The sequence below is a fragment of the Oscarella lobularis genome, chromosome 7, assembly GCF_947507565.1.
Source record: "Oscarella lobularis chromosome 7, ooOscLobu1.1, whole genome shotgun sequence".
Taxonomy (NCBI): Eukaryota; Metazoa; Porifera; class Homoscleromorpha; order Homosclerophorida; family Oscarellidae; genus Oscarella; species Oscarella lobularis.
The window spans coordinates 746,229-764,605 of NC_089181.1; the positions used below are offsets into that span (position 1 = coordinate 746,229).

General features: G+C 49.7%; 6 protein-coding genes across 6 annotated transcripts; 4 read left to right on the forward strand and 2 right to left on the reverse strand.

The window, feature by feature from the left end:
• Positions 1-18: 18 nt before the first annotated feature.
• On the forward strand, positions 19-9,907 carry LOC136189673 (echinoderm microtubule-associated protein-like 6). The gene is made up of 35 exons (XM_065977698.1): positions 19-229; positions 278-437; positions 494-592; positions 647-773; positions 831-958; positions 1,025-1,276; positions 1,334-1,419; positions 1,474-1,611; positions 1,661-1,917; positions 1,975-2,187; positions 2,234-2,398; positions 2,452-2,680; positions 2,730-2,916; positions 2,969-3,074; positions 5,157-5,250; positions 5,355-5,658; positions 5,715-5,954; positions 6,010-6,208; positions 6,256-6,348; positions 6,401-6,532; positions 6,579-6,844; positions 6,897-7,240; positions 7,305-7,383; positions 7,434-7,839; positions 7,901-8,124; positions 8,177-8,334; positions 8,385-8,505; positions 8,552-8,620; positions 8,671-8,790; positions 8,847-9,019; positions 9,073-9,235; positions 9,293-9,393; positions 9,446-9,599; positions 9,654-9,754; positions 9,806-9,907. Exons 1-35 carry the CDS (start codon positions 33-35, stop codon positions 9,828-9,830), a joined length of 5,910 nt encoding a protein of 1,969 aa, XP_065833770.1. The 5' UTR covers positions 19-32; the 3' UTR covers positions 9,831-9,907.
• On the forward strand, positions 3,081-5,142 carry LOC136189675 (uncharacterized). The gene is made up of 2 exons (XM_065977701.1): positions 3,081-4,426; positions 4,482-5,142. Exons 1-2 carry the CDS (start codon positions 3,103-3,105, stop codon positions 5,009-5,011), a joined length of 1,854 nt encoding a protein of 617 aa, XP_065833773.1. The 5' UTR covers positions 3,081-3,102; the 3' UTR covers positions 5,012-5,142.
• Positions 9,908-9,919: 12 nt separating the features above from the next.
• LOC136189674 (oligosaccharide 4-alpha-D-glucosyltransferase-like) lies at positions 9,920-12,822 on the forward strand. Its single transcript, XM_065977700.1, has one exon. The coding sequence runs from the start codon at positions 9,933-9,935 to the stop codon at positions 12,774-12,776; it is 2,844 nt and encodes a 947-aa protein (XP_065833772.1). The 5' UTR covers positions 9,920-9,932; the 3' UTR covers positions 12,777-12,822.
• Positions 12,823-12,863: 41 nt separating this feature from the next.
• LOC136188797 (histone acetyltransferase KAT5-like) lies at positions 12,864-14,761 on the forward strand. Its single transcript, XM_065976586.1, has 10 exons — positions 12,864-12,908; positions 12,974-13,031; positions 13,114-13,182; positions 13,238-13,446; positions 13,505-13,750; positions 13,802-13,891; positions 13,952-14,092; positions 14,140-14,233; positions 14,286-14,445; positions 14,503-14,761. The coding sequence occupies exons 1-10, from the start codon at positions 12,876-12,878 to the stop codon at positions 14,717-14,719; spliced, it is 1,317 nt and encodes a 438-aa protein (XP_065832658.1). The 5' UTR covers positions 12,864-12,875; the 3' UTR covers positions 14,720-14,761.
• Positions 14,712-16,117, reverse strand: LOC136188800 (uncharacterized). Its single transcript, XM_065976588.1, has 2 exons — positions 15,704-16,117; positions 14,712-15,650 (listed from the first exon to the last, which is right to left on the reverse strand). Exons 1-2 carry the CDS (start codon positions 16,104-16,106, stop codon positions 14,806-14,808), a joined length of 1,248 nt encoding a protein of 415 aa, XP_065832660.1. The 5' UTR covers positions 16,107-16,117; the 3' UTR covers positions 14,712-14,805.
• Positions 16,118-16,141: 24 nt separating this feature from the next.
• On the reverse strand, positions 16,142-18,100 carry LOC136188798 (prostatic acid phosphatase-like). The gene is made up of 12 exons (XM_065976587.1): positions 18,011-18,100; positions 17,859-17,954; positions 17,706-17,807; positions 17,563-17,649; positions 17,440-17,505; positions 17,293-17,391; positions 17,143-17,235; positions 16,965-17,088; positions 16,823-16,911; positions 16,657-16,769; positions 16,499-16,609; positions 16,142-16,447 (listed from the first exon to the last, which is right to left on the reverse strand). The coding sequence occupies exons 1-12, from the start codon at positions 18,083-18,085 to the stop codon at positions 16,231-16,233; spliced, it is 1,272 nt and encodes a 423-aa protein (XP_065832659.1). The 5' UTR covers positions 18,086-18,100; the 3' UTR covers positions 16,142-16,230.
• Between the last annotated feature and the right edge of the window lie 277 nt (positions 18,101-18,377).

An 18,377-nucleotide genomic window follows, 5' to 3' on the forward strand; every position in this document is an offset into this window, starting at 1 on the left:
GCCACGTGATCGTGGGAGAGGAATTTGAGGCCATGGCCGACAAAACAGCTCCAGCGGCGCAACTTCGTCTCGAATGGGTCTACGGCTACCGCGGTCACCAGTGCCGCAATAATCTCTTCCACACGGCGACGAACGACGTTGTTTACTTCGTCGCCGGCGTCGGCGTGGCGTACAACCATCGAGAGCACAAGCAACGCTTTTTTCTTGGTCACAACGACGACATAATCAGGTGAGAGCGTCGCGAAATATTCGATCTCCACAGCACGCCTTCCTTTAGCTTGGCCTTGCATCCCGATCGACGGCTTGTCGCCACTGGCCAAGTGGGAAAAGATCCGTTTATCTGCGTCTGGGATTCGGCTACCATGGAGACCGTTTCCATTCTTCAGGGCGGGCACGAAAGGGGTGTCACGTGCCTGGGATTCAGTTCCGATGGCCAGGTCTTCTTATGAGCAGAGTCATTTCCTTCCTTCTTTCCAACGTACAAAAATCTTAGAAATTAGTCTCTGTTGGTTTGGATGACCAGCACACTGTGGTTGTGTGGAGCTGGAAGAAGGGAAGAATGCTGGCTAGCGCTAGAGGACACACAGACAGAGTAGGATGCTAAACGCGTATTTCTCATCTGCTGCAAATTGATTTTTGGCTCCAGGTGTTTGATGCTCAGTTCAGGCCCCAGAGCGGAGAAGCTTTGGTGACGTGCGGCGTGAAACACATCAAGTTTTGGACACTTAAGGGAAATAGCCTTGAAACAAGAAAAGGCGTCTTTGGCAAAGCAGGTACACCAGGTTGTCACATGTACTGTATAGTACACATGTGCAACTGTGCATTGTTAGGAGAAATTCAGACACTTCTCTGCCTTGCTTTTGGACAAGACGACGTGACCTATACTGGAACGCTAAGCGGCGACATCTACAAATGGAAAGGAACGCAGTTATCAGCGGCAGTGCAAGGAGCCCACACGGTATAACGTACTACAGTACTGATATATTATTCAGTAGAAGTAGACGATTTCAAGGATTTTTTCTAGGGTCCTGTCTTTACCTTGTGTAATAGTGCTGAGGGCTTTGCTTCCGGCTCTCGCGATGGCTCTGTCCGATTGTGGGATCTTGATTTTAAACCCATTGCAAAACTGGACGTTGCTGCGTCGCCGCACGGATACGCGGGCTTGTCTGTTCGCAGCGTGTCGTGGGCTGGCGAACAGATTCTCGTTGGAACCAAAGACAGCGAGATATTTGAAATCTCAGTCCGGGAACGAGACAAGCCCAAACTACTTATTCAGGTAAGAAGAAGACCGGTTAGCTTAGAGTACATGCGATATCTTGGTTCATTTCCTAAGGGTCACTCTGAGGGTGAATTGTGGGGTCTTGCTGCTCATCACACCAAGAATGTCTTTGTGACAGCCAGTGATGATCAAACAGTCAGGTGTCCTACTTTCAATTATAGGCAACAGTGAATTGTAATAAGAACGATATCTAGACTATGGAATATGGATGACAAGACGCTAGTGGGTAGAAAAGACTTGGATCAAAAAGCTCGATCAGCTGCCTTCTCACCTGACGGCACTCACTTAGCTGTCGGTCTAGTCAATGGCTCATTCATTGTTCTCAAATCAAAGTAATTTACCTCCATTTATTTAATCATCCAGATCCATTGTCGCTTTTAGGGATCTCTCCGACGTCGTGCGTATTCAAGATCGAAAGGAAGTTCTCCACGAAATGAAGTACTCACCGGACGGCGCCTATTTGGCCGTCGGCTCCAACGACAACTTCGTCGACATCTATTCCGTGGCACAACGCTACAAACGAGTGGGCCAATGCTCGTCCAACTCAAGCTACATTACCCATCTGGATTTCTCGCAAGACAGCCGATACCTGCAGACGAACTCGGGCGCTAGAGAGAGACTCTTCTATAAATTGCCAGGTACATCATCATTGACATTGGGAATTTGAACTTACAGTAGCTGATGCATTGTATTAGCTGGAAAAAGGGTGACTAATAGGGATGAATTGAATGCCATTCACTGGGCCACGTGGACTGGCGTCTTGGGCGAGGAAGTCAATGGAATTTGGGAGAAATACACCGACGTTACTGACGTGAACGCTGCTGACACAGCATTTGACCACGAAGTGATTGCCACGGGAGATGACTTTGGCTTGGTGAAAATCTTTCGCTTTCCCTGCGTCAAAAAAGGTTCGTTTAGCGGTTGATTTACATTTGTTACTGGTTGTTTCTGTAGGAGCCAAGTTCAGGAAGTACGTCGGTCATTCGGCTCACGTCACAAACGTTCGATTTTCTCACAACAAGCAGAGACTCGTCTCGACCGGTGGCGCCGATCACGCTGTTTTTCAGTGGCGCTTTTTGCCTGAGGGAAGCGACGCGTCAGACGATACTCCTGATCCCAGTGAGACGATACAGTAGAAATAGTTCAAAAATGAACTCGTATTTTTTTCATAGGTCCCGATTCGAATGACGAGCAGAGCGATTCTGATCTGTCTGACGTTGCTGAGTTGGACAGTGACGTCGAACAGGAGCAGCAGATCAACTACGATCGGACTCTGTATCGCGAAGACATGCCAAAACTCAAGGAACAATTCAAGAAGGAAGCATCCGCAGCCGCCGTCAAGGGAACCCCGAAACGACAGAGGGCACCTTCCGGTGGCCTGAAGTTGGAGTTTATTCACGGGTAACGTAGAGAGAGGTCTTTTGCTTTTTATCTGACTGGCCATTCACAGGTACCGTGGATATGATTGCCGTAGCAATCTCTTCTATTTGTCTACGGGAGAGATTGTCTATCATGTGGCCGCTGTCGGCATTGTGTACAGCAAGGATTCCCATTCGCAGAGGCACTACTCGGCTCATACTGACGACATTCTCTGCCTATCGCTACATCCTGCTCGAGATCTAGTAGCAACTGGCCAAGTGAAGAAGATAGCGGATAGATAGAAATTTGTTTATTTTATCTTGTTTATAGATTGGAAGAGATCCGGCTATTCACGTTTGGGATGCCGAGAGCATGAAGACCATTTCAATACTGAAAGGCGGTCACAGTCGCGGAGTCTGCGCCGTCGATTTTTCAGGTAAGCTGTAGGCGGGAGAGAAGAGCCAATGCACAATCACGCACACACGCACGACCTCGCGCACACACACGCGCTACTCAGCGAACTTTCGGAAGTGGGCGTATCGACACAATGTCATCCGGGGGCGAGAGAAAGATCGAGACCACAAAACAAACAGATGGAAGAAGAGTCAGTAGACGGCTCCACAGCCGCGGCCGCGACGAAAGAGCCGAAGGAATCGGCGGCAGGCGCAACGGCCACGCATCCCAGTGACGCGAAAAGTTCCCCCGCGACCGAATCGAAGAAGGCAGCCGAATCGAAGAAACCGTCCACGCCTCCGCCGACTCAACCAACTGTCGACAACGAGAAAAAATTCTCTAGTTTCGGCTTAGGCAAGGGCATCGACGTGACGCGCTCGTACAAATACGAGTCGTACGAGGCGTTCGACGACTCGAGCCTTCTCCTCGATCCCGTCGACGATTCGGTGGAGATACTTCGCGACGGCGTCGGCCGAGGCAATTTTTCAACGTCGTACGACGCGAAATGGGACAAGGACACCCAAGGATCGGCGACGTTGGACACGCCGGCGTTGAAATGGCTCAAAATCGACGTCGGTCTCGATTCGCTAGCGCGCGGCCGAAAACGCCAGTTCTCCCAGCAGGCAATCGGCTATCAAATAATCACGCGCGTCGTCGCGTTCAAGCGGACCGCGTTGCTCGACTCGAAACGAAAGCCGAGTCTCGTCGAAACGATTCTCGAGGAGGAGAAAGTGAAACGCGGGGGCGGGGACCTTTCAGCGGCGGAACGACTGGCCGTCTGCGCGGCTGTCATAGGCGACGAGCGCTTGAATCACGCGACCCATTTCGTGCACACGATCGAATTGGGCGCGAAATCGTTCAAGACCGTTGCCCACGGCGAGGTTGATATCAATCGAACTTTGAAAGTGGATGGGCAGGCGGGATGCTGCGGGGGCGCGAGCGCGAGCGCGAGCAGCGCCAGTCCGGCGTCGCCGTCGACCGCTCCAACGGACACACCGGATGGTCCTTCACGCTTGTCGCTCTCAATAGATGTTGATGAACCGGATGGTGGTGGCCCGGGGATACACGTGTCCTTTCAAAGGACGAGATCGATTGAGCAGAAGATCGATCATCAGCGAATTCGTACGATTGCCGATCCGAATCTCGATCTACCGCCGCCGGACGGCGACAGCTCCAAGGTGACGATTAGCGAGAGTCAGGAGGCGGCCATCGGTTTCCGATTGGCTCCAATATCGTTGCTCATTCGCGATTCGGAATGGAAAGCGGCAATGGAAGAAGCGCTGAAAAACGATCACGTGGCATTTCTCTCCAACGAGGACCCGCTCGTCGACACAAGTATGAGACCGTACCTATATATGCATATAACTTCAACTGTTTTTCTTTTCCCCAGAGGGTCCATTTATATTGAAAGCTGGCAAATTCTTTCTCAAGAAAGACGGCAATCGTCTCGTCACGTCCGAAGCCCGCGCCGACGCCGCTCGCGTATACCTTTCTGCTTCGAATCCGCCTCACTCTCCTGTTATACCCGACGTTGACGTCAAAGGCATCACGTTTAGGATTTATTGCAAGGGAGACGGCGAGGAGAGTTATCTCTGCCTGTCGACTAACGACAGCGTGGCGCGACTTCAACAAAACGTTTCTCATCTATCATACTGCACCTTTGCTCTTGCTGACGTCGACTCGCACAAGCACGCGAGTCTCGCCGATTGGCGGCATCCCAAGGTGATTTTCAGGAAGACGCGCTTTCGTCGGAGGCGACAATACTTGGTCGTCGATTCGTCGGGCGCTACGGCGAGATTGGGTTCCAATGAGGATGTTCAGTTGAGTAGCGGAGCGAAGGGCTCCGCTGTTATGGGAGCACTGAACTTGGAGTCGGAAACGTTGCTGTCACAGTTCACCCTACACAACTACACTGCGTAGAAGGACTCGCTTGCTCACACGCTGCATTTAACAGTACTGTCAGTGTATTAATTGTTTACGTTTGCTGCTTTTGTTACACTGCGCTCTGACTCTTCTCTCCCAAGTTTGAATTTTGGATTATTTTTGTGTAATTTTTTGTTCACAGGTGACGGGAAGCGTCTTGCTTCTGTCGGTCTTGATGACAATCATTGCATTGTCATCTGGGACTGGAAGAAGGGCCAGAAATTGGCATCAGCCAGGTGAGATAGCACGAGTTATAGAATCTAAGTCCTTGCTTCTCCGCACGTCATGCATAATCTGGAAAGTCGGATATGTACGTTAGTTTATCCATCTCTTCCCTCAGAGGCCACCAGGACAAAATCTTTGTCGTGCGATGGAATCCCCACTTGGCCGATCAGCTCGTGACGGTCGGCATGAAGCACATCAAATTCTGGACGCAAACGGGCGGCGGGATCACGTCAAAACGCGGCACGTTCGGCGACGTCGGGAAGCTCGATACAATGCTCTGCGTCACTTATAGCCAAGACGGAACGACGGCACTATCGGGTGCCGTCAACGGGATGGTGTACGTGTGGAACGGCACGAAACTGGCCAGCGCCATCAAGGCGCACACAGGACCCGTCTTCGCTATACAGACAGTTGATAAAGTGGGCGAGCACCTCTCTTACAGAGTGGATATCAGGTCAGTTTTTTTTCTTTGCAGGGGTATATCACTGGTGGAAAAGACGGCGCTGTCTGCTTGTGGGACGAAAAGTTTCACCAGCCGTTGAAGACGTTTAAGATTCAGCGTTCGTCTCTCGCGCAGGATCCGCCTGCTATTCTCTATAAGGATTTGCCGCCCGTGCGATCGATTGCTTTGGGAATGGGTCGCATTCTGGTCGGCACGAAAAACGGAGAAATACTGGAAATCAATAAGACGGGTCCGATACATCTTCTAGTACAAGTAGGGAAAAATCCAATTGCCTTTCTTTGCTTACTTCATTTGGTTGTTTCTGAAGGGTCACATGGAAGGAGAGGTATGGGGCTTGGCAGCTCATCCGTCGGATCACGTTTGCGCGACGGTGAGCGACGATCGAACGTGCCGCGTGTGGGATTTAACCGCGCACAGAATGAGAGCTCTTCGGATTCTGAAAAAGCCGTCTCGCTCCGTCGCTTATTCGCCTGACGGTCGCGCCCTTGCCGTCGGATTCAAAGACGGTACGTGCAAAAATCAAAGACATATTTTTATGACGTTTTTGTCTCAGGGAGCTTTGCTGTTATTGACTCGACTTCGCTTGAGGACATGGCTAGTTTTCATCACAGGAAAGAGGATATATCAGATATCAAGTTTTCGCCTAGTAAGTTCTTTGTACGTATTGGGCGGAGGATTTAACAAGCATTACTTTGCAGAGACCGGCAAATACCTGGCCGTTGCTTCTCACGACAATTTTGTGGACATCTATAACGTGTTGGCCAGCAAGAGAGTTGGCGTTTGCAAGGGGGCCTCAAGTTACATCACGCACGTCGACTGGAACGCCCAAGGCAAGTCAAATTGGAAGTCCCTTTTTTTCCTAACGTCTTCGTGTAGGCAAACTACTTCAGATTAACTCGGGAGCTCGGGAGCAGCTTTTCTTCGAAGCTCCGCGCGCCAAACGACAGACGATTCGCAGCGACGAAGTGGAAAAGATGGATTGGGCGTCGTGGACGTGCGTCTTGGGAAATACGTGCTCGGGCATATGGCCGCCGTCGTCGGACGTCACCGACGTCAACGCCAGTCACCTGACGTCGGATCGGAGAATACTCGCCACAGGCGACGATTTTGGATTCGTGAAATTATTTGACTACCCTGTCAAGGTTAGGCAAAGCGTTCTAATACACAGTTCCACTTGTACCTTTTTTTTTATAGGGAAAGTTTGCCAAGTATAAGCAATACGTTGGTCATTCTGCTCACGTCACAAACGTTCGGTGGACGCACGACGACGCCAAGTTGATTTCCATTGGCGGTGCCGACACGGCGATGATGGTGTGGACGCGAGGCGAAAAGGCGAGCGGCGGCCGCGGCGGCGGAGCTGGAAGTCACATTGAAAGCGAAGAGTCTGACTCGGAATTGGACGATGACTGCGGCTACGATAGCGACGTGCAGCGCGAGAAGGAAACCGACTACAAGGCGAAAACATACGCGAATCCGATTCGGGAAATGACGGGAACGAAGCCGCATTTGCAGGAGAAAGAACCCGTTGCAGATCCAAGGTACGGAAGGAGTGGTCCATAAAGAAGAGAGGAGTGGGCTCTATAGACGCCTTTTGATGTGCAGGCGTAGGGTTAGTCGCAACAAGGCCGCACCGCCTAAGGTTAGACGAGTGGACGGGTCCGTCAACAAATCAGGCATTCAGGTGTGTATAGTCGAGGGGTAGACTATGTCACAGTTACTTTGTGTTCATAGGATCTCAGTTTGGAGTTTGTGCACGGCTACAGGGGATTCGATGCACGAAATAATCTTCACTATTTGCCGGGCGGCGATTCGAGTGTCGTCTATCACGCGGCCGCCTTGGGCATCGTCTACGACGTCGCCACGTCGAAGCAGTCGTTCTACGCCGAGCACACGGACGATATCCTGTGTCTCGCCGTCAATCGGCATCCGAAGTGGAAAGGGGTCGTTGCGACAGGCCAGTTGGGTGCCGACGCGGCAATTCACGTGTGGAACGCTCTGACGAAGGAGACGATGTCCATTATCAAAGGTCATCATACAGACGGCGTTTGCTCGGTTAGCTTCAGTGCCAACGGGAAGTTTCTCGTATCGGTCGGAATTGACGCCAGTCACATGGTCATTGTGACGAAATGGGCAAATGGTCTCCTCATTTTAGACGTCTTTGTTTCTTTATAATTTTTCTTTTTCTTTTTTTCCTCAAGGTGTTAAAATTGCCGGTGCGGCCGGTCACACGGGACGAATATTCGTCGCCGAATTTCGACCGGATTCCGATTCGCAATTCGTAACGTGCGGCGTCAAGCACGTGAAATTCTGGACGGTCGTCGGCGGCGAATTGATCGGCAAACGAGGCGTCGTTCCCGCTCAGAAAGGGGGCGGCAGCGATTCGGTTCAAATGCAAACGATGTTGAGCGTCGCCTTTGGAACGGCAAGAGAATGCGACAATGGATGTGTATCTAGCTAGCCCTGTTTTCTTTTAGGGCGACTTGACTTTTACTGGAGCCATGAGTGGGGACGTGTTCGTCTGGTCCGGTCACAATCTGGTTCGCACGGTGTCGCGAGCTCACACTGGGCCCGTTTTCAGCATGTTTACGTCGCCCAATGACGGGTTGATTGTGACCGGAGCCAAGGAGACGATGTGAGAGTGAATCGGTATGTATTGAGTATCTTTGTTTAATTTTGATGCAGGTCGACAAGGGAAGGCGGTGCCGTCAAACTTTGGGATAGGGAGATGAAAAAGTGCCGGGCCTTCTCTCTCGGACGGGACGTCCACGCTGATGTCGTCAAGTCGGTCAGCAGAGAAGGAAAGGTATGGATTAGAGATGTTTTTTAGAAGTGTCTGACGTGTGAGTTAGGGTAAAATTCTCATTGGCACGCGCAATGGAAGAGTCATTCAGTTGGCGGAAAAAGGCGGCACTTTGCAGGTGAACCGAATCCCATCACTGTAAATGTGAAGATGAACGCTATGTCTCAGACTCTCATTTGTGGTCACGGTGAAGGAGAAATTTGGGGTCTTGCTACTCATCCTTCGCGTTCCCTATTCGCCACTGCGAGCGATGATAAGACTGTTCGCTTGTGGTCTCTAGAAACGATGGTAGGAGCCGATTGATATGATGTGTAAATGAACTCACTGTACGTTCTCCTTTGCAGTCAATTTCGCATATCGCTAATGTTGGTGGGCCGGCACGTTCCGTATCGTTTCATCCGGACGGAACACTTCTTGCTGTTGGAATGAAAAACGGCGAATTTCTTCTGGTCAAAGCAGACAATCTGGAAATTGTCGCCCGGAAGAGAGATCGGCATTCTATTGTTCATGACATCAAGTAAGTGCTTTGTAGAAAGAAAGGTCATGGATTGGGTGTCATGGATTTTTCAGATTTAGTCCCGACGGCCAGTACTTAGCTCTAGGAAATGATGACGGTAGCGTCGATTTTTACGGTATTCGTGCCGAAGCAAGGTTGAGTCGGGCCGGAATTTGCAAAGGTATTCCGAGCTACGTCACGCAATTGGATTGGTCTGCAGACAGCACAATGATTAAGGCATTAACGAGTCTCTTTCGCATTCATTTTAGTAGAAAAACTTTCTCTCCACGACAGGTCAGCACTGGTACGTACGAGACGTTGGTTTTCTCCGCTCCTTCCGGAAGTCCAGTTCCACTGAAAAAAGTCGAGCAAGTCACTTGGGCTACGTGGACGAGGCAAACTCTCCTAAGCAACTTTCGTTCAATTGAAACTGATTTTTTGTTATAGTGTGCTCGGTCGGGAAGTTGTTGGGATTTGGCCTCGAAACTCGGATCGAGGGGACGTGAATTGTGCTCATCTGTCGCACGGTGGGAAGGCTCTAGCGACGGGAGATGATTTTGGATTGGTGAAGCTCTTTGATTTCCCTTCCGAAGAGAAAAACGTGAGTCCAGTACTATACTTGTATATGGAATGATGAGATAACTTGAATACGTAGGCAAAGCATAAACGATACGTCGGTCATTCCGCTCACGTAACAAACGTTAGATTTAGCTTTGATGACAAGTATTTGATCAGCGCTGGAGGAGACGACTGCTGGTAGGGTAATTGATTAATTTAATAATTTTTAATTTTTGTGTTTTCCTTTAGTGCACTTGTCTGGAGGTGTCAATGAAACTGCGTGTTCTGACTAGTGTCTAATCAAATGTTTTGTTTTTTTTCATTTGCGAGATAGTCACGTGTGTTCACATATCCCGTATTGGACAACAGCTACACTATGACTATGACGTTTGTCCCAATACTCTTCGTTTTGTCTGTCGCTTGCTTCGTCCAGCTGCACGCCAACGATCCGCAAGCAGATCCCAAAGCTGTGGTGACGTCTGGAAAAGCGCGTTTCACCGTTCTAACGAGCTACATCATTCGAATGGAGTACGGCATCTTCACCGACGCTCCCACGTTCGTTTTCCTCAATCGTCGCCTAACGGTACCGCCCTACAAACGATCAACGGACGGAGATTGGCTCGTAATCACGACCGACAACGTCGAACTTCGCTATTTGACGTCATCAACCCATTCGTTCGATTGGACGAATTTGCACGTGACCGCAAAACTACCGAACGGAAAATCAGTCACGTGGATGCCAAAACCGAGTGTTAATCAGACGAACGCCGGCGGCAATCTATTGGGCACATTCCGAACTCTGGACGGCGACTCCGGCAACATGACGAATAATCTAGACTGCTATCAAAATCAGAGAGCCGATTTGCATTGCACACTCGGGCTCGTTTCGCGCGACGGCTACGCCATCGTCGACGATACGAATGCGCCTCAATTTGACGAAAACCGAACGTGGCCTTGGCTCGCGAATCGAGCCGTGCCGAATCCGGACTCCGACGCCTGTCAGATCGACGAGAATTCTCGTCAGGCGTGCGGATATCCCGGAATGTCAGATTTGGATTGTCAAGGAAAGGGATGCTGTTTGTCGAAGGAGAAAAACGGCTCGACGTCGACGTGCTACTACAGTCTTCGAGGAGTGCGAGATCTCTATTTCTTTGGGCACGGTCACAACTACGAGAGCGCTCTCGGCGAATTCACTCTATTAGCTGGAAAGATACCCATGCCGCCGCGTTTTGCGCTCGGAGTCTTCTATTCGCGCTACTGGGCATTCAGCGACATCGGTCAGAAGGAAATCGCTATGAATTATTTAACCCGTCGCATACCGCTCGACGTTCTCGTCACCGACATGGATTGGCACATAACGTTCTACAAGGAAGCGAGCGAGGGAAAGAAAGATCAGGCGGGTCAGTCTATTGGATGGACGGGATTCACTTGGGACGAGCATCTCTTTCCCGATCCCGTCGCCTTTTTGGATTGGTGCAAGGCGAACGGGCTGCACAACACGCTCAATCTTCATCCGGCATCCGGCATTCAACCGTGGGAGGAGAAGTACGCCGAGATGGCGACGGCTATGGGAATCGATCCGTCGACGCGTAAGTACGTCGCCTTCGATCCGGTGAACATAACGTTCGTGACGAATTGGGCTCGGATCGTTCTGGGCGAACGCGAGAGCGAGGGAATCGATTTCTGGTGGTTAGATTGGCAGCAGGGAGAGAACTGGATTCAACGGCCCGGCGTCAATCCGACGTTCTGGCTCAACTACATTTTCTTCACGAATCCCTACCATTGGACGGACGCGAAGCGTCCCATGCTCTTACATCGATTCGGCGGTCTCGGCAATCATCGATACCAGACGGGCTTCTCCGGCGACGTCGTACCGACGTGGGACTCGCTCGCCTTTCAAGTCTATTTCACGATCACCGCCTCGAACGTCTTATTCGGCTATTGGAGTCACGACATCGGCGGACACATCAGACCGTCGCCGCCCGAGATGTACACGCGTTGGATCCAGTGGGGCGCCTTTTCGCCCATGTTTCGTACGCACTGCACGAAGGATCCGTCGAATTTTCGCGACATCTGGCTCTATCCGCCCGAAAACTATCCCATCATGCGTCGCTTCATCGTTCGACGCGGCGCTCTCGTTCCCTATCTCTACACGCAGGCACGACGCGCTCACGACACGGGCGTCAGTCTCGTCCGTCCCGTCTATTACTCCCATCCGGAAGACGACGAATCGTACGGCTATCGAACCGAGTATTTCTTCGGCGACAGTTTCTTCGTTTCGCCCGTCGTTGGGCCCGTCGACAATGCGACCGGTCTCGCCGTGAAAGACGTCTGGTTTCCGAGCGACGACTCGTACGTCGATTGGACGACCGGTCGCGTTTATCGCGGTTCGACGACAAAGTCGATCGCTTGCACGCTCGACGAGATGCCCGTTTTTGGACGAGCCGGCCGCGTCGTGCCGCTTCGCGTCGATTCGTTCGTCGACGATGCGCTGGGTCAAGCGGAAGTCGTTCCCGACGCTCTTAAGTTGGTCGTTTTCGCCGGCGGAGACGCGGCGACGAGCGGCGGGGGTCAACTCTACGAAGACGATGGCAAAACGACTGACTATCTAATGACCAATAAGTTCGTCTGGACGAATTTCTCCTACGCGGCGACCAATTCGTCTCTGTCTCTGACCATTGGTGCGGCTGAGGGCAATTTTGACGGATTTCCCACGGCTCGTTCGTATCAGATTCAATTCTTTGGCGCCTGGCCCGCAGAAGACGTCAATATTGGCGGCAAATCGGTGCCCTATGTGCCGTTTGCTATAGAGTACGACGAGGACAGTTGGACGTACGACGGTTCGACGACGTCGCTTCTGGTGAACGTCGTCTCCAAGCGACCGACGAACGTCGCTCTCGTCGTTACCGTGAAGCCGATGTTTCCGCATTTGACTCCGCTACTTGGTGATGGTTTTCCTGGCATATTTGGTCGGCTCTTTGCCATTAAGGAGTTGCTCGATGACCAGTGGGATTCTGATCGCGTCTATCAGGAGGACTATTTTTCGTTGCTTACTGCAACCGAAACGGGTCAGCGCATCACGGATAACTATCACACGGCGCACGATGAACTGAATGGGTTTGCCGGTATGCTTGCTAGTGGCATCGCAGAAGTCAAGAATCTGGAGAAGCTTAATAATGCCACTAAAGCAATGATAATAGCTCAGCTTTCAGCGTTTTAAGAAAAGCTGGCCTTTTTGTGTCTATTCGTTTTCACGTTGTCAATGATTGATTGGTGTCGAAATGATGTTTATGTGTCTCAACTCCCGGACAACGCCAAGATGGCGGTGGAACTCAACGAAGCGTCTTTATTGGTGCGAGAAACGACTTTCCTGATCGTTCCGACTAATCCAGTCGCATTTTCCTTATGCATTCACAGCGCAAGGCCATCGAAGGCTGCCGTCTGCCCGTTCGCATGGGCGACACGGACGAATGGCGTAAGTGGGGCCCCCCTTTCTCGACCTATCGCGAGCGAACCCAAGCCCACACGTAAGATCTATACCTAATCGACTCGTCTAGCCCTCGCCGAGATAATCAGCAAACGAGAACACGCCGCACGCAAGGAATTCTACGTCCACTACATCGACTGTGAGAACGCGCAAGACCCTTAGAATCCCTCGACTAATAATACACGCCCTTCTAGACAATAAACGTCTCGATGAGTGGGTGACGAGCGATCGGCTGAATCTCGGCAAACTTCAACCGCCGATGAAAAAAGAACCGAAGAGTCTTTCGGGCGCGGCGAAGGGATCGCGTCCGTCGACGCCCGATCGCGAAATCCCGGTGCCGCTCAAAAAGCAAATGAGTCAGAATCGAAAACGAAAATTGGGAATGCTCGACAAAGCTGATGACGTCAGAATTTTATAAAATAATTTTAATTAATTAAATAGTTAATTAAATTGTGTTTTAGGATTCTTCTCAGGAGGTGGCTGCTCCGCCTCAGACGGGTAGCCTTCGTCCTCACGGCGGCGACAAGTGCAGCGACGACGTCGTGACTCGAATCAAGAACGTGCACATGATCGAAATGGGGCAGTATCGCATGAAACCGTGGTACTTCTCGCCGTATCCGATCGAATTGACGACGGAGCCCGTCATCTATTTGTGCGAATTCTGTCTCAAGTACGTGAGAAGTCGTAAGTCCTTGGAAAGACATCGGGTAAGCTCTAAAGAAGAACGTACGACCCAATCCTATTTTGCTCTTCTTTAGTCTAAGTGTACGCTGTTTCATCCTCCTGGCAACGAAATTTATCGAAAAGAGTCCATATCGTTTTTTGAAATTGACGGGAGAAAGAATAAGGTGCACTGTCAATAAATAGTTCACTACCCCCGTTGATCTTACTGGTCTTCGCGTGCGCAGGCATTCGCACAGAATCTCTGCTTACTAGCGAAACTCTTCTTGGATCACAAGACGCTCTATTATGACACGGATCCATTCCTCTTCTACGTCATGACGAGCCAGGACAGTCGAGGCTTTCACATCGTCGGATATTTTTCCAAGGTAACAACAGCACGTTGGTCTGAAGAGCGTTGTCAATCGTTTATTAGGAAAAGGAATCGACGGAAGACTACAACGTTGCTTGCATTCTCGTGCTGCCGCCCTTTCAGCGTAAGGGCTACGGCAAGCTGCTAATAGAATTTAGTACGTATGAATGATTATTGATGCTTTTATGTGACTTTCGAACTGCGTGCAGGTTACGAGCTGTCAAAGTTTGAAGGAAAGGCCGGTCATCCGGAGAAACCTCTCTCGGATCTGGGACTGTTGTCCTATCGCAGCTATTGGACCCAGACTCTTTTGGAAATTCTAATTGGGTTAAAACGAGAGGAGGGATCGCAAGCTATGGTCACTATAAAGTGAGGAGGGGGTCTAAACGGGGGGTCTATGTGGCGATAACGGCTTCGTTGCGGCAGCGAACTGTGCGAGATGACGAGCATTCGAAAGGAGGACGTCGTATCGACGCTGCAACACCTGAACGTGATTCACTACTACAAAGGACAATACGTTTTGCACGTGTCTGACGAATTGGTTGAGGGCCACGCGAAATCGACGAGAAAGAAAAAGACGCGAATCGATCCCAAGTGCTTGCACTGGACTCCAAAAGACTGGACAAAGAGGGGAAAGTGGTAGTAATATTAGTACATAATTGAAAATACAAAAATTAAGCTTTCACACACACACACAGTAATGATTGTTTGTCTTCAGGTTGATAATATCTAGAAGGCGATTTGGTATTGACCGTCTACCAGTTCCAAGAATCTGACGGGTCCATGAATGTGCTGATTGGGTAGCGTTCCAATATAGAATGCAAGTGGAGTTGGACAAGCGGCGGCCACCAGAAGTCCGCGCTTGTCTTTCATCCACTTGCAGACCTTTGACTTTATTTCATCTTGAATGGTGTAGACATTTTTGGCGGTGACGTCGAGCTGCGTTGGCCCCTCGTCGGATGTCATCTTCGGACGAACGGTTGTGACCGACGCAACGAACTGACCGCCTGTTTCAAGTAACGAGTTCAAATTATCGCGGTGAGCTTTACCAATTGAATACGCAGCATTCAAAGACACGAAGATCAGATGAAGTCCTTCCTTTCCTCGCAAGTCTTGAAATTCTTCAGAGGTCATACAGAACTGGTTTGGCGTTTCAGTAATCTCACGGTCGCCTTGAGAAGGACTTACATTGAAGTCATAGCGATCAGGAGCCTTGGCTCTATCTTGGCCCAGAGACGAATAGCAATGCCACACGGAGCATTTCTTTCTATTGAGCTGATAGCCAAGGTAAGCGTAAAGTGATAGTGGTGACAGTCCCGTGACGTGGACTTTAATCTCGTCGCTGCTGTCATTTTTATCAGCGAACTCAACGACATCTTCATCAATGCGCTTTTTCCATTCTTCCCAGTGCCTCTTCGGTGGATTTCCTCGGTTTCGCACTTGGTAATTGCCATCAGGACAAAGTTCAACTTTCCTGCCAAATTCATACTTTTGACACAGGTACTGCCACGGACTGTCGCCAAAGTAGGCATTCAAGTGAACCAATAGCGGAGAGTATAAGGGTTTGCCAGCTTCTACAAGAGGAAGATACCAACTGGTTCAGCCAAACACTCAGACGTTGCCATACCTGTTAGATTTTCAGCAATTTTGTCTGATAGGTTCTTGATTCCCTCATCGGTGCGCAATTGAGAAGACGAAATGGAATATAAAGGGAAACCTTCTATGCCGTGCGGTACTTTCAATTTCGTTTCTGTTCTCTCCTCCAAGAGCTCGACCGGAAAGATGAACTTTATCTCCTCGCTCCATTGCCTTTGCAAAGCCGCATTCACCTCGAGATCGAACGGTAGGTCTCTCTCGGCGAAGATTACCACAACCATCTTGGCTTCACGTAGAAACTCTTCTCTCTTTTCAATTTTGTCGTCGCCCCATGCTATGTCTCCTACTGATACTTTCATTCTTTGAAGTGCTTTTTTCAATTTTTCATGGATCGCTTCGTTTAGGCTGCGAGGCAGAAAATAAACGTCGGCCATCAAGGCGGAGATCAGCGCGTGCGTTAGGCAATAAATGTAATTGGAGATAAATCGAATGGAGAACACAACATAATACTGTAGAGTCTGTATCTACTTTAGACTACCACGGTTTAGACATGCGATGTCAAACAACGCCATCAATAGGATTGAATCCGTCTCTGGGACGACGTCTCTGTCGACGTCTATAGCGCGTAACCAGAACAATCAATGCAACGATCACCACCAGGCAAATGATCACTGCACCAAGACCGATTCCAACAATCCAATAACTATGTGAATCTGGCTGGTCCGGCAACTGACACTCTTTTTGAAAGTCGTTCACAAGAAGTGGCGAGGCAAATCTAAACAGCATTGTCCCGTAAGATCATAGAGGGGTGTGTGCATGTGCTTGCTCTCTGAATTTGTCGAGAGTGCAAGGCGGTGAGCAACCAGGAAGAATCATACGCTGAGTGCGATTGGCAGCATCTGGTCCCATGTGGTAGTAAACCTCCACTGTGTTCGAGCTAAACACAATAAATTTCAAATGAAAAGCAAGGTTATGCAACCCTACCCGTTATCTTCGAGGTAGAGTTCGATCATAACTGCTGAGGCATAAGGTGGCTGTACTGAGTCGTTACCAAAAAGTCCTAGAGCACTCAGAATAGCCACAAGAGTTAGATCGTGCTAAAAGATCTTAATTAATCACTGAACGTATATGAATGTTCAATCTGTCTTACGGCAGAATACATAAAGATCTTGCTTGCGATCATTTCAGTACCATTTCGCTTCATTTCCATGTGACCAAGCACTTCCCCGAGAAAAATGCCTAGTCTTCAGACTCAGAGAGCGTCTTTCCCCCCAAAAATTCTGTTATCTCACCTGCTGTCAGTTTATGAATTTCTTCCCCAGAAAACATTTTGTAGAGAGAAAAGTTGTTTACTGCGAGGAGATCGGTGAAGTCACGATCAGTAAACCAGTCAGGCCAGGCCATATTGTGCTGCTTCTAAAATCGCATTGTTATAACCATACTGTACGCACAAGAAATTCAAAACCCTACTTCACAATAGAAAGAATCGAGTATTTTGTAAGCGTTGCTGACCGTTATATCATAATCAACGCCTGTTAGATTTTTCAGCCGAGCAAACAAATTCTTTCCCCCCCAAAAACCGTATAACCGTGTTTCTAACAGCAGCCTTATTACATGTACCTTGTACTTCTCCATAACAGCAATGTAATCGGCATCATGAGTTCCTTGCTCGCGAAGTTCTGCGTAGCGCGGACAGTCAACGGCGTAGGCACGCAATAGCTATTTTAGTTAATCGATTAATTTATAATGATTTTACAGTCACCCCACATTGTCTTGCGTCACTGGAACTGTGTGAATGGGAGTTGGTTGCCACTCAAGACCAGGCAAGAAAATCTAGAAAACACAACACACGTCACTCTTTTGTCATTTAGATATCTTTGAGATACAAACCTGGTGTCCAGATGGTTTGTACAAGGCTGCCATTTGACTTTCTGCGCTCATAAGGGTCCTGTCAATGTCCGTGCTGCGAACATAAATCTGGGGCACAATCATACCTTCCATTGCCCGGGCAAACAATTTATTTGTCTATCTACCTCTTTGCTTTGGTAGGTTGAGTTAAGGTAGGTCTCTGTTCCGTTCTTCATGTATCTGTTCATAATTTTCTGACCGAGATGGTAGAGTTGCAGCATTCCTTTCTGTGGAGGGAGATCCGCTCTGCGTCCGGTTACGGTTCGTTATTGATTTACCTGCGTCAGTTGTTTATAGCCCTGTGGCCACGCGCTTTCCTTATACGGATTTGTTGGAAACGTATACGTAGGAGATCGATCGCCGTGACGAAACGCCTACATCGACCCGTACGTCGCTCTCCGCTTTTGCAGCTGCCAAGAGGGAGGCTCACCAAGCTGACTAGCTCGAGTTGTCTAGCTGCCGCTGCAGTGCTGAACAGAAGAACGAACACGAGAGAAGAATGCATAAGAGGAGAGGCGTCTGAATAGCGCACTAGTGCTAATTCGTTTTGCGAGAAAAAGTGTACACTACTACTGCATGTAGACCTACAGCGACGTCCAATCAGAGCGTCAACTTCCCATCTTCGCCGCGCGACGATCCGCACGCTTCGCCTAACTCGTAGGTGCCCGTGGGAATATCTAAGCATGGTCTAAGGTTCGGTGAGGCCCCCAAACTTTGATCGTGTACGCAAATCTGTGTTCGTTCTTAGCTAACAAGGCAAGCGTCAAGTCTTTTAGGAGAATAATTCCTGGAAAGTA